Here is a 13,274-nt window from a genome sequence, read left to right as displayed (position 1 = left end):
CTGACAAAACGCTCCAGGGGACGGCACTTTTTCTGTTTTCTTTCTTTTTTGCAGTCAGCACTATCGTCATAACCACTTATTGCAGTTCCGTTTTTTTTTTTTCATCAACGCGTTGCAGTGCGCAGTTAGAATTATTGATGGAGGAGCTGATGCGCGAGCAAAATGACAAGTTGGTTTACCCACAGACGCCTATGCTGCATGGCTGGACTGCGACAGTCAGTTTGAATTATCCAAAAGTTTGCACTAATGAGGTGCGAATTAACGAGCTTTTACTGTATATTCTGGCCAAGAAGAATTATGTCTATAATACACAATTTCATGCGACAGAGTTGTGAGGAGCTTCAACTATAGGCTAATAGATCTTCAGGACTCAGAAACCAAAACCGCGAAACAAAGTAAATGTGGAAAGAATACTGCTGTGCAGGTGCCAATCACCCTTTATTCGAGAGATTTAGTATGCAGTGTACTGGTGATCTGCACCTGCCAGCACGCTAAAACGTTCTTTTCTTACCAACACTTAAAAAAAATAATAAACAGTCAGTTTTCATGGACTTTCTTTAAGCCATGTGGCTTAAAGAAAGTCAAAGATCTGTATGCCTTCCAGTGGCTAATTGGTTCAATCTTCACACATGCTTCCCACTTTTCATAGGCACTGGGGCGATATTTTCGGGTGATCACTTTCGGAGACAGTTTCACTTCAGCAAGACTCGACACTGGACACAGCGAAGTATTAGCCCAGAGATCTTTGAGCGGCGCCCCACGCGTGTGATGTCATCGGGAAGACTATGCTGTCACGCCGAGCGCGCTCTCGCTTCGTGAAAGCAATTTGATGATGTCACCCGGCCTGCTCTGCTAGAGTTTGTGGGGTCTCATACGTGCTCTTGGGACAAAGGAACGACAACACAGTAGTGCAAACAATCAAAAGGGCATTTATTGCACCTTTCATACACTAATACACACTAGCCGAATTACTACCAATAGAACATTCACACGGGCGCGCGACAAATCAAGGAAGTCCGACTCAACGCGACCCGATAGCGAGCGAATACGTTCGCCGCACGCTATGACACCATCGCCTAGTCGTTCACGTGTACAGTCACGCGAACGGTGGCGCACTCGAACGATCCGTGTTCGTCCATACCGGTGTCCTGCTCTTAGCCTCGCGCGACGGTCGCGCGAAGCAGCCCGGCGCACGCGCGAAGCGTTCGTGCGTGTTCGCCGCCGATCCCAAGCCCAAGAGCGAGCGTCTTCGACCTTTTTCTCCCAAGTCACCCCGCCGTTCCGTTTCCGTGGCGTTAGCATCGCGACACTCGCACCACCTCTCGCAACGCGCCACAACCACTACGACCGCCTCCGGCGCCCAGCCACGCGGTGAAGCCGGACCACAGGAGACGCGCGAAAGTCGCGCATCCCCACAAGTTTTTGAAATGCGAGCCTGCAGGCGTGTAGAATAAGATACGGAATGTTCCAGGAGACCATTTCTTGCGAAATCTCGTGGAGTCACGGCGACATCGCTGCAACGTATTGTGTGAATTGCTCTTGGCGTCATCTGTTAGTGATCAGTGAGTGCACATGCATGTATGGCGTTGATTTTGGCAAAACAAAGTTACATAGTCTTATGCTGCAGTGCTGACCTTCGCAAGAACATTTAACCCTTTGCGGTCCGAAACTTTTACCCACTTTCCAGCTGTCCTAGTCCGAAACTATTTTGCCAGTTTGTGGCGCCGCAAAGAAAACCACGAACTGTGGAAGAAAAACTCGCAGGATATTTATTTTTTCTCTTGCATTCTGCAGGCAACTCCTCTACCGATATTTGAGCAGCGTGTGATACCGCTCAAAGCACTCTCCTGGGTGCAGGCCAGGGTTTTTACTGCAGGTTTTGCAGAAAAACAGTTTTCCTCCTGCCTCCGTTTGTTTTTCGATCGCTACAAACAGCACAGTCCTTGTTGGCTCGACCTGGGAGCTTGTAGATGAAATGGCTCCTCCCATCTAGCCTTTCCTCGCACTCCTTCCGCGCAGACAGGCCCCGCCTTTTGGCTCTAGCCCTCACGTCACACCACCAGCTGTTGGATGAGGTTGTGGCGGTACTGCAGGTGTCGCTGTTCTTTATCGCCATGATTCTGCAGCTGTGTGCGCCTCAAAATAAAGCTATTGACAATGGAAACCTCTAGAAGCTTTCACTAAATGCGCCACCGTAAAACACACGCAGTGAAAAAGTGGTCATGCTTCTCAGTGAACTGCGCGAACGTGCGGTTCCGTGCGCAAGTGGGAACACTCTGGTATCTAGAAATGCTGAACATTGTGCTGCACCCTAGTGCAAAAAGAAGTAAACTTCAACAAAGGTTATTCATTCCTTAAGAGATGGCGCATCATGTACACAAAGAATGCGCACGAATCGCAGTGAAAAAAAAAAAAACCGTGAAATTTAACTACCGAACACCCTTGTCCGACAGCGGACCGCAAAGGGTTAAAGTAAACTTGATTATTTCCACTGTGACATAGCTCACCTCTGCATGTTAGTTGCCTAATACTTTCTTTTCTCCTGCCATTGGTAGCGAGCACACTTCACGGGCGAAGTTGATCCAGTGATGAGAATTAGAAGTCCAATGGAACCTCGATTATACGTCCGCCCGGTTACGTGACGACCCGCATTTTACCACAAATTGGTTTGGTCGCGGCAAAACTTCCATAGAAATATTGTATTAATAACCTCGATTATACAACGCAATTTTACGCCGACCCGCCTCGTATGACGCGCGTCCTCTCAGGTACCGTCCGTGGGGAAAAAAAAAAAAAAAGTCTATGCGGACGCAGGCTGGCACGTAAGCACACTGCAGGCGGCTGATAACAGGTGTGCAATACCGTATTTTCCCGATGGCAACGCGAGGGGCAACTTTCCAGTCACGCGAGATGAACAGAAATAGAAATGGTACCTTTATTCAAGAAATCGCAATTCGGAAATGTTCTCTTCCCTCATCATTGTCGTCTGAAGAAGAGACGGAGCTTTCCTTGGGCAGTCTTCTCGGGCAATCACTTCCGCGAAATTTCGCCTGACTTGGCACAGAAAGCGTCCCTGACAAGTGTTTTTTTTGTCGCTGTCCTAAGCTCGCAATCAGCGCCAAGAGAGCTGTCGGCAGTATCGAGGGTGCCGGTACACTGTAGTGCCGGGACGAGCCGAGTCTCGGGAAAGCGAAACTATCTCTAAAAGTGATCGCCCGAGAATTGTCATCTTCCGTGCCGTCAAGCTTGTTTGAGATTTAAGCACTTCTTAAAAGACCTCACAATCATTTCATTCGGGGTCAGTATCAGGCCACTTCTTCATGTTGTACTGAGCCTTCCCGACTGGCCACGCATTTAAAGTGGGCCTGCCGCTGGATCCGCAAATTGTCGACGTCGATACACCGAGCCGCGGCGGACTTTCCCAGCTCCACCCACCAAAATTACTCGTCTCTCGAAGTGACCGTCATACCGAATGCGCTGCGTCGCCATAACGTCGCGTAATTAATTAATCGCCTCACCATAATATCAAGATTGTCAGCGGTCAGGAATTTTTCTGGCTGGATAAACTTCCTCTACCTGTGAGCTAAGTTACCCAATCTCCAACAATTAAGAAAGTGCTGAATTCATATGGTAATTTACAATGCTACAATGTCTATAATGTTATAACACAACATTTATAATAACATTATAACGCTAATAAAACATTAGGTTTTCATATATGCCTCCATTATTATTTTCAATGCACTTCACACTTTTACCTTTGCCTCGGTGCTCAAGATCTTGTCAAGCTGCCGGAATGCCCTTAGATTGAACTTGACCAGCTCGCCCAGGAGGTCGAAACTGCTCTGAAGCACTTCTTTCTGGCGGACATTACAGTTGACTAGGTTGCCAGCGACCAGCTGCAAGACATAAGTAGTGCCACGAGGTCAAATGAAATTTGAAGCCCATGTCCAAGCCACGTATACAGGGTGTCCCAGCTATCACGCAGCACGATTTAAAAAAAGAGGAACGGCATTACGCAAAGCAAACCTAGTGGGTATTGTTTCCAGTGCAGTGGAGTAGCCGCCATTAATTTTTTCTTTACTGAGATTTAATTAGGAAATTATAATTAATTATCTAACTCGAGAAGTACGGGCCTAATTATCAAAGTGTCAATGAGAAAGTTGTAGAGCACCCTGAAAAACTACTGATACAGCTTTCTGTTGCTCAATACGTGCTACATAAAAGTATTTTTCCGAGCGTGAAAGAAGCCCGCGAATACACGCAAAGTGCCTCGAGTGGCCAGTCACGCGGCAATTCTGCGTGTATTCGCGGGCTTCTTTCACACTCGGAAAAACACATTTATGTAGCCCGTATAGAGCAACAGAAAGCTGTATCAGTAGTTTTTCAGGGTGCGCTACACTTTTCTCATTGACACTTTGATAATTAGGACCGTACTTCTCGAGTTAGATAATTAATTATAATTACCTAATTAAATCTCAGTAAAGAAAAAATTAATGGCGGCTACTCCACTGCACTGGAAACAATACCCACTAGGTTTGCTTTGCGTAACGCCGTTCCTCTTTTTTTAAATCGTGCTGCGTGATAGCTGGGACACCCGCTATCACACTTATGAGACAGGCTGATACACTTTTATATTTTAAGTGCACACAGCCTTATCTAGTGCCAGCCATGCTCTGCTACATGACAAAAGACAATTTGAAATGTATGGCAATAAATAAACAACACACACATGAAATGTTGAACACAACATTAAAGGGGTAGTGACAGGATATTTCCTACTACAGTTAAACCTGCTTATAACGAACCTCCATATAACGAATTCCTGGATATAATGAAGTTTTTTTATTCCCCGCCGTTACTCCATAGAAGCACATGGATTTGAGACCTCTACGTAACGAAGTGGCAGCGGGACACTCCTTCGAAATAACGAATTTCCCCCGCCGACAACTTAAGAGATTTCGCCCCAAATTTTGTCATTTTTGTGTGAGCAGCAACCGGAAGCACCTTCTCCACCGCGACGGAATGCGAACCAGTGGCGTCGCGCTTGGCGCGCTCGAATTCACGGGAGACTGTGAGGCGAGGACAGAGCGCACGTGTGCGTGCGTGCGAGCGTGCGCGAGGCGGGCCTGCATCCCTCGACCCGGCGTTCTTGCCGCCGTGGGCATGACCTTTCCCCCTCCCTTCATTCAAACCTGATCCCGCCGCTTGCTGCAGCTGGCCTAGCCTGCCAAGCCTGCACTCTCCTTTTCCAGTTGATGTTGCCGAAGAAAAAAAAAAAAAATCTCTTTTTCAACGCGCAAGTCTCTGCGCTTCACTTCACTAACCTGACACTAGATGACACTATAGGGCCAGTTTACTAGTAAAGTCGCTATATAAGAAAAGTACCGCCATCCTTTGATCAACGCCGCTTCACTCTCTCCTGTATCTCCGATTGGACGATGATAGCGCGCGCTTTGACTTCTTTATATTCTGTTTTTTTCCGCCTCAGAGCCATGTTGAAAGTACCTCTGCGCAGCCGCAGTCACCGGCCGCGGCGGCGCGCGCCCGGCCTGAAAGTTTCAATGTGAACTTTCTATGGCCGCCACCGTCGACTTGCTTTCGCAAGCAAAAATTAAGAAAAAAGCAAGCGCTTTAGGAGAGGAGACGATGGAGGAAAGAGTAGATGGCGGTACTTTTCTTATACAGGGACTTTAGTTTATAGTCTGACGTAACGTGAGCGGCGGCTTCCGAACGCGCCCCGACGGGCCCGGTGCTGAATTGGCTCCTGACCCATTCATGCATTGGTCGCGCCGACTGCGCCGACCCACAATACCATTTTGCGTGAAGAAATAAAGGCGCCCACGCCACTTCACCGACAGTCGCAGACAGCCGTTCAAAGCGGCGCGCGGGCTTGGGATCGTTCTGCGCATGCTCTTAAGATAACAGCCGACGGCGCGTGCGTCGGAGTATAGAGGAGATGGCGTTTCGGCTGGCACAGCGCAACCGGCGTAGCATGAGTAAATACGGTAAGCGTTTCTTTTTCGAATTTTCGTGCCGAACCTGCATAAAACAAAATCCTCTTTATAACGAAGTTTTTCGGGAATTTGTCAATTTCGTTATATCCAGGTTCAACTGTATAAATTTTTTTTTTGCTCTAAATAAAGGCCTGGGATCTCTAAATCCAGAGAAAGAGTACTGTCAAGCCTCAGGGCATGCTGAATAATTTAATGAAGTAGCTTTTCTGCAGCCAGTTTCATTTTCGTTTTCCAGGAGGATACTGTGTCGTGACGTCAAGACGCAGTACTGTATGTGGTAGTGTGAGAGTACGACATTGCGACGTTTTAACACTCACTCTGGCTTGATCAGTCGTCTGCTATACTGCTACATTAGCCTTCACAGGGAGTAGCAGCATATGAGGTGACTGAGCGAGCCAGAGCAGATGTCAAAACGTCACTGATGATGATGTAAGCAAGTAGATCGAACGAAAGGACGAACGAGCGACAGTTGTATATGCAATTGTATCAAAATGGTACAATTGGCGCAGCCGTTGTACTCCTGCTTTGTGCATATTTATGCTTGCTTAAAAGCAAGCCACCAGGTTTCAATGACCGCTCAGGTTCTGAAGAAGCTAGCACGTCTGTCCATTTCTGCAGAGTAACGTTATGCCGTGCAGGCAGTATACGCAACAAAGTTTCATTTTATTATAAAACTGCAATGAAACAGGCACGAAAAAATGCAGGACTTTCTCATATAGCATACAAAACAGTCAAATCAAAACAAAATAGCTTCTTGCACAAAAATGACTACGACCAGCCAAAATTGCACACCCATACATCAAACAATGTAGTGTTTGGTGAAAAAAAAAAAAAGAAAAAAAAAAAAAAGAAAAAGAAAAGTGCTCTGCACATGATCCAATTTTACACATAACTCGGACGCTGGCGCTAGATGGTGCTAAGGTGTATCTTCACGTCCAATAGCTCATGCATAACAGTCGAAGTGCCCTTAACCTTGTTTGCCTCGTTTGCCTAGCACTGCATTAAATCGAAACAACTGTTCACAGCAGCAGGTGTACTGACAATGACAGAAGAATCCATTTGTCTGGTTGTGGTGTTAGAAACCATAGCCCCACAGACATATCACCAAGGCAGTGAGTCATGAGCAACACAATGAAAGAAGAAGCCGTAGAGTGCTTCCACATGGTTTGCACAAGTCCCACTGTTCCTTTCTGAGCTATGGCTGTGGTGATGCGTATTCCAATGCTGCGTCTCAGTTGGACACTAGTGCTGCTACTTATGTGATGCTCCGTGCTCACCACATATTGGGACTTGGCTGAACTAACTGGTGCATGGCCAACTACCTCCAAATTAGCAAGTGTTTGATATCACCAATATCACCAGAGTTCGTATCAGAGAATTGATTCAAAATTCAATGACAATTCAAGGAATTCAAGGATGCCGAAGGCCAAAATTTAAGAAGAGGGAAACAAACCTTATTCATACACATACACTGAAAAATAGTGAAATCTCCTTTTTTTTGCAGCAAATTCTTGCAGCTAAGAAGCTGCCGACTTGGGCACATGCTTCAAGCTCTTCAGGTTGCTTGTCCAAGTTAACTTTCTCATTGTAAGGATGTCGATCACCTTCTGGCGTGATGGTTAGTAGTGTCCCACTTTACCCAACGATACTTGCATTGTGTTCAAGCCAAATGGCTGAAATTTACATTCTGCCAGGAATCTCTACAGCCTAGGCCTCGCACATAGAGCCATGATGATGGCTGTGATGTGAACCAACTGGCAACTAGCAAAACAACAAAATGGTGGCACGGTTTAGTCACTGGATCTGGCTTTGTCTAGCTCCACAATGGCAACGGTGATTTAAACAAGCCTGTCATTGCTGGCTGTGGACACGCCACATTGTAATCGCTTAGCAACACACCCAAAAGAAAATATCTAGGAGTGTTTGGCGATAGATAGTGGCCATGGCATAGCCCCTATGCCTTGAATGTTCAATAGTTGACCCCCAACCCCAGTTTTCAAGGAATTCAAGGAGCACATGTATTTTCAAGGAGTTTTAAGAGCCATTGAATCTCTTATGAAATTCAAGGGTTTTCAAGGATTTCAAGGAGGTGTACGAACCCCGATTCATACCACTGAATAATGCATATTGTTGCTGAAAAAGAGTGAATTATAACATTTTTTAAATACCACAGTTTGAATTAAATAAATTTTACTGCATTGCTGTTGCATATCTACAAACACCATTAGGAGGCTTCTTCTGACGAACATTTACTGTACGCATGCTGGATATCACTGGCTATATGAGCTACCATAAGCACAAGCAAGCACAAATGTAAAAAAAAAATCCATGCATTTCCACGAAGAGAATCATGACGAGTGGGCGAAGCACTGGGGATCGTTATTACCGTAAATCACCCGTGACATTGCCCACTCACGCATGTAAATGAGTGACAACGCGTGTGTACAGTATATACAATGTTTTATTTTTCCTAACTTGTATGTCGTGTTGAGTTTGGATTCCGTTTTCCCTTCATTATCACTGCTTTGTGGTCAGTGAAATGTAGAGCCAATGGTTCTTCGATCGAATCTAGCCTGAAGTTGGCAAAGACAAGGTCTATGCACATTCCCCTGGTGGTTGTTGGTTGTTTCCAGTCATACGAAATGCATCGTAGAGCGTATCGAGACGTCATATACTGCACAAGCAAGTCGCTGTCCGTGATGTCTACGTTGAAGTCTCCGACAAGTACAAAGGGGCTGTTCTTGTACTTTGTTTCATATTCACGCATGGCTAGATAGATGTACTTTTCTACAGTGCCTCGGGAGAGATTTGGGGCCAAGTACACTGTCATGACGACGGTTCCGTCGGATAGTTTTACTGCAGCGTGTTCGTGAGATTGGCTCGCTTTTGGTAGGTCGAGATCCACCGCGGTCTCTGACAATTTCACGTACATCCCAACACCACCTGCCGAACGCTCTGCTTCTTCTGTGCAGACTGAACTCTGTGCGATACTGAATGTGGCACTAAATAAAAGCCCTAAAAAGGGGTTAAAAAATAATAAATAAGAATCTATTGATGTGCGGTCTCGCATTCCACGTTTTGGTAAAGCAAAGGATGTCTGCTTTCGTTAGTATGGGATCTCGTTCGACGTCTTTTGCATGGGCATGGAGGGAGCGCGCCGCGGAGAGAAGAAAAGCGGGGGTTGGGAAGTGAGCTAGGAGCTGGCGAGGAAGAGACCGCGTGCGCATGTGCCACCCTTCTCTGCCTTCCTGGTTGCCATGGCTACGGCGCGGCCAACGATGGCCGTGAGCACGGACAACGTGGACGGATGGCCAAGCCTCGACCCTAAGGTGCTTCGCCTCTAAAAGCTATGGTGTTAAAGCTAAAAGTTTGAACCAGGTGAAATGTTTGCACAGGGCTTGCTCAATGAGTGTGCTTGGTAGTGTCAGTTAGATTTGCCCAAAAAGAGGACTGTCCATGAAGTAAACTCTGTGTGATAATGAATGTGGCACTAAATAAAAGCCCTAAAAAGGGGTTAAAAAAATAAAGCAGTCAAGCCTACAAACAACTACAAGATTTTATGTGCTGTCACAAGACAGACCACAAATGCCAAAAGGACTTATCTTTAGACAATAAGTACAGCAAATACCTGCAGTAGGCCTCTGGAGAGGAGGAAGTCTTGATCAGCACTACTGGTGCACCCACGCAGATAACTTTCAATGGCACGTGACAGCCAGAACCTGCATGCAGGGAGGTACACAAATAAAACTCACAATGTCTGCTATCAATTTGGTAATTGCATTGTTAACTTCAACTACAGAACATTAAAAACACAGAAATAATCCTTATGTAAAGTCGCTAACAGCTTCGATGTGCCAATAACACCTACATAGAAGATTAAAAATTAAATTATGGGGTTTTACATGCCGAAACCACCATCTGATTATGAGGCCCGCCATAGTGGGGGGCTACGGATTAATTTGGACCACCTGGGGTTCTTAACGTGCACCTAAATCTAAGCACACGGGTGTTTTCTGCATTTCGCCCCTATCGAAATGCGGCCGCCGTGGCCGGTACATAGAAGATAGAGGAAACAGCAAACACAAGAAATGATTTGTTGCCATCGTGTCAGCACAGCAATTCATAATGTAAAAAACACATTTGTGTTAAAGGGGCCATGACACCAAATTTTTTAGCTTGAAATAGGCATTGCATGTTAAGCCATCCACACCCCACAGCAAGCTGACAAAATTCAAGTGCATTCAGTGTGGTAGAAAATTGCTATTTCAATTTTTTTATATAGCAGTTGAACTGTACAGCAGTCTGGCAACATTGAGGGGTGTACAACTGAAGTGTGTTCTGCATGGTCAATCTGCACGGCCCATGCATGGTTTTGTTTTTGCTTGTGCGTTTCTGCAGTCAGCCTGAAAAAATCTTCCGCAGGTGTTCTTTAGTTTCTGCTGTTTTTATCGCACGAGTGAAAGAAATGTGGGCACAATGCAATGACCTAGGGAGGTACAAAAATAAAATTGTGTACAATTGTGAGCAAAGAGAGTCCGGCAAACATGCATGTGGTTTTGGAATATTTGGGTGCAGACGATACGGCGGTGGCCCCACACTTCAGGCCATGACAAGATGGCGGTCACTGTTGGTGGAAGGGGCTTAGAGGCAGAGATTTCAATTTGAAATTTCAGGTTACAATGTGCACTGAGATCCTAGGTTTTTTGTGTGTATAACCATATTGGCACCTCTCCTATCAGTTACAATACTAAACCGAGAACAGGGCCGGTATAATGTAAAACTATTCCAATCTGTTTTTTTTTTAATTCCAAATCGGCCATTAGCTCTCCGTGATAGGTCAAAATGGCTCGTGCTCTGCCCATTTGGGAGTGGTGCCCTCCCATATGGGCTGGATTCGAGCCATACTGACCTATCACAGAGTGCTAATGGCCGATTTGGAATAAAAAAACAGATTGGAATAGTTTTACATTATACCAGCCCAGTAAAGTAAAAAGTAAAGCAAACAGAATATGCACTCATCTCTGGTGTTACGCTGAACCTCAATAATGCAAATATGATGTATCGGTATCCCTCTACTTCGGCTGCTTTGGCATGTAAGATAGACCTTTGTGCAAATCTGCTCTCTTTTTGAGCACACACACCAACCATGCAAAGCTGCTGCATACAATTATTGGCAGTGAAATTGTCAATGTTTGACCTTTGCCTCAGGCTCATGTGCGACTTGGGCCATTCGCCTTGTGCAATTGATGGCGAAACACTATTACAACCTCATTTCAGATAATTCCCCATGGTTACTGGCACTGGCGCAACGTGAAGCCTGCTGCCCACATGTGCAGCTTACGTTACGCCATGCGTTACACATATGAGCAGCCCTCGCAGCGGTGGGAATCCCCTAAAGTAATTTTGTAGCAATTTTTCGAGCAGATAAAATTTAATCCTGGAGAACACTGAAACAGTCTGGAGCATGCAAATTTCAATTTACAGCATTATTACAATTAAGTATTGTAGCAGCCACAAAACCTTGCATTCTGCAGCATTAAAGAAGTGTTGAAGAGCAGCCTAAAGCCATTGTTGACACTATTTTTGTATTAAGGACTGGAGAAGTGACTGGGGTGTTTTCCAACAGACGTTGTGAAGAAGCTAGGACTAGTGAACACCACAGTGATTTTTTCAAAGACATTTCTAGGTAATGTGACACCATCAACAAACTCAAATCAAGATTCTGCACGTGACTGACTTCATTTTGCCATTCACCAGACTCACTAGAAGTGCCTAGATATCTGGAGCTCACGTTGAGCGATTGGGTATAAGCCCCCTGAATAAGCTAAAGGGAGTGACATTCTTCCTCTCTTGGCCACTCTTATTCCAAGTCACCTGACCGCACACGCCTTCTCTCGCCGCTCGCCCTATCAGTTTGCACTATTTCATCGCGTCGATCGCATTGCTGTGCTGCACATTTGCGGCAATAACATGATTCGCGATCAAGAGCAACTGTCATGGCGCCCCCAGTGCAAGAAAAAACAAGAAAACAAAACAAAACAAAAACAGGAGGCGCTGTCACCAGCACACGGATGCTCGCGCATGTTTCGGTGGAAACGCAGGAGGCGCGAGTAAGCGAAAGCCGTCCCACTCCTGCTCCTTGCTCGTGGCTTGAACAGCAAGATAAAACAATGTCGATACCTTTTAGTTTTATTCAGGGTGCTTAATTAGCTGCCACTGTTCACACCCACTGGCAACCAGAATACGAAAGTTAGTTTTACATGCACTCCAAGACAAATGACAACGCTCTGCACTGTGTCAGCAAGCTTTTGCTCACGCCTGTCAAAGGCACAGCGGCCAATCTGGCGCAATCTGGCGCAATTTCGGTCATTTTTTGTTTTTCCCGCAATTTACTTGAGTATCAAGATGATGCAATTGGAGCAGGATTACCACCACTGCATTTGAGGAGCAGGCTTCTCTTGTCCTTGCGTCAGCATCCTTTTCTGCAGCATCCGAGGTGGACAGGTGCGTTTGGTTGGCACATTTACCTTTGATGATTTTGGTTATCAGTGCTTGGGACCCAGTAGTACTGCAACTGTCTGAGCAAAGCCCGTGGTCATGGCGAACCTAGCTAGCTACAGCTGAGGTGGCTGTGTGGACATACTGGGAGCCTTTAACCATAGACTGTGACTGCCATTTTAGTGCTGTAATCCTTGGTTGTACTTGCGTCTTGTACATATAGTGAAATAAATCCAATCATTGGTTCAGTTCAACTGCAGAAGTAGTCTTTACGTCTTGCCGGTGAGTCAAAGAAGCCACTGTGGTGCACCTGTGCATGCCTCACAAAGTGGGGATGATCCACATTTCTCACTTTCAGACCTTAGCTACCTGGTACAGGGCATGTTAGCCTATACCCCCACATGTCAGAATGTAACACAGCAAGAATGGCAACCCTGCTTTTGGTTGTGCTCATCTGCTGCTTTCATGGTCTTGCAAATTGTACTATACAGTTCCAACAATTGTTCAGTGCTCTAAAAACATGCTAATTCATATCTCATAGGCCCGGCAAGAGACATCAAAGTATCTTGTTCAGTAATTATGAAAAATAAAACCCACCGAGAAAATGTTTGCTACAGAGCTCATATCTGTTGAAATAGCGACACATGAGCATGTGGCCGAAAGTACTATCTGTGCTGTCTGCTGCTGACCACCAGAACCATAGTGAGGGCATGAATGTGTGTAGGAAAAATAAGTTGCGCATTGTTTGGCTGCACCCAT

At 45.8% G+C, this 13,274-nt stretch overlaps 1 protein-coding gene across 2 annotated transcripts in view; it reads right to left on the bottom strand.

Annotated features, from left to right (window-relative positions):
* The window catches only part of LOC119434937 (short transient receptor potential channel 4-associated protein-like), a 142,194-nt gene that overhangs the window by 41,958 nt on the left and 86,962 nt on the right, over window positions 1-13,274 (bottom strand). For both annotated transcript variants that reach the window (XM_037701949.2, XM_037701942.2), the window contains 2 exons: window positions 9,646-9,736; window positions 3,759-3,899 (listed from right to left, as the gene is read on the bottom strand). In XM_037701949.2, coding sequence (XP_037557877.1) covers window positions 3,759-3,899; window positions 9,646-9,736 — 232 coding nt within the window. The remainder of the gene's footprint in view (window positions 1-3,758; window positions 3,900-9,645; window positions 9,737-13,274) is intronic.

The sequence above is a fragment of the Dermacentor silvarum genome, chromosome 1 (genome assembly GCF_013339745.2).
Source record: "Dermacentor silvarum isolate Dsil-2018 chromosome 1, BIME_Dsil_1.4, whole genome shotgun sequence".
Lineage (NCBI taxonomy): Eukaryota > Metazoa > Arthropoda > Arachnida > Ixodida > Ixodidae > Dermacentor > Dermacentor silvarum.
Note: the sequence above shows the minus strand (reverse complement) of the source record. Positions and strands in the feature narration are given on the sequence as shown.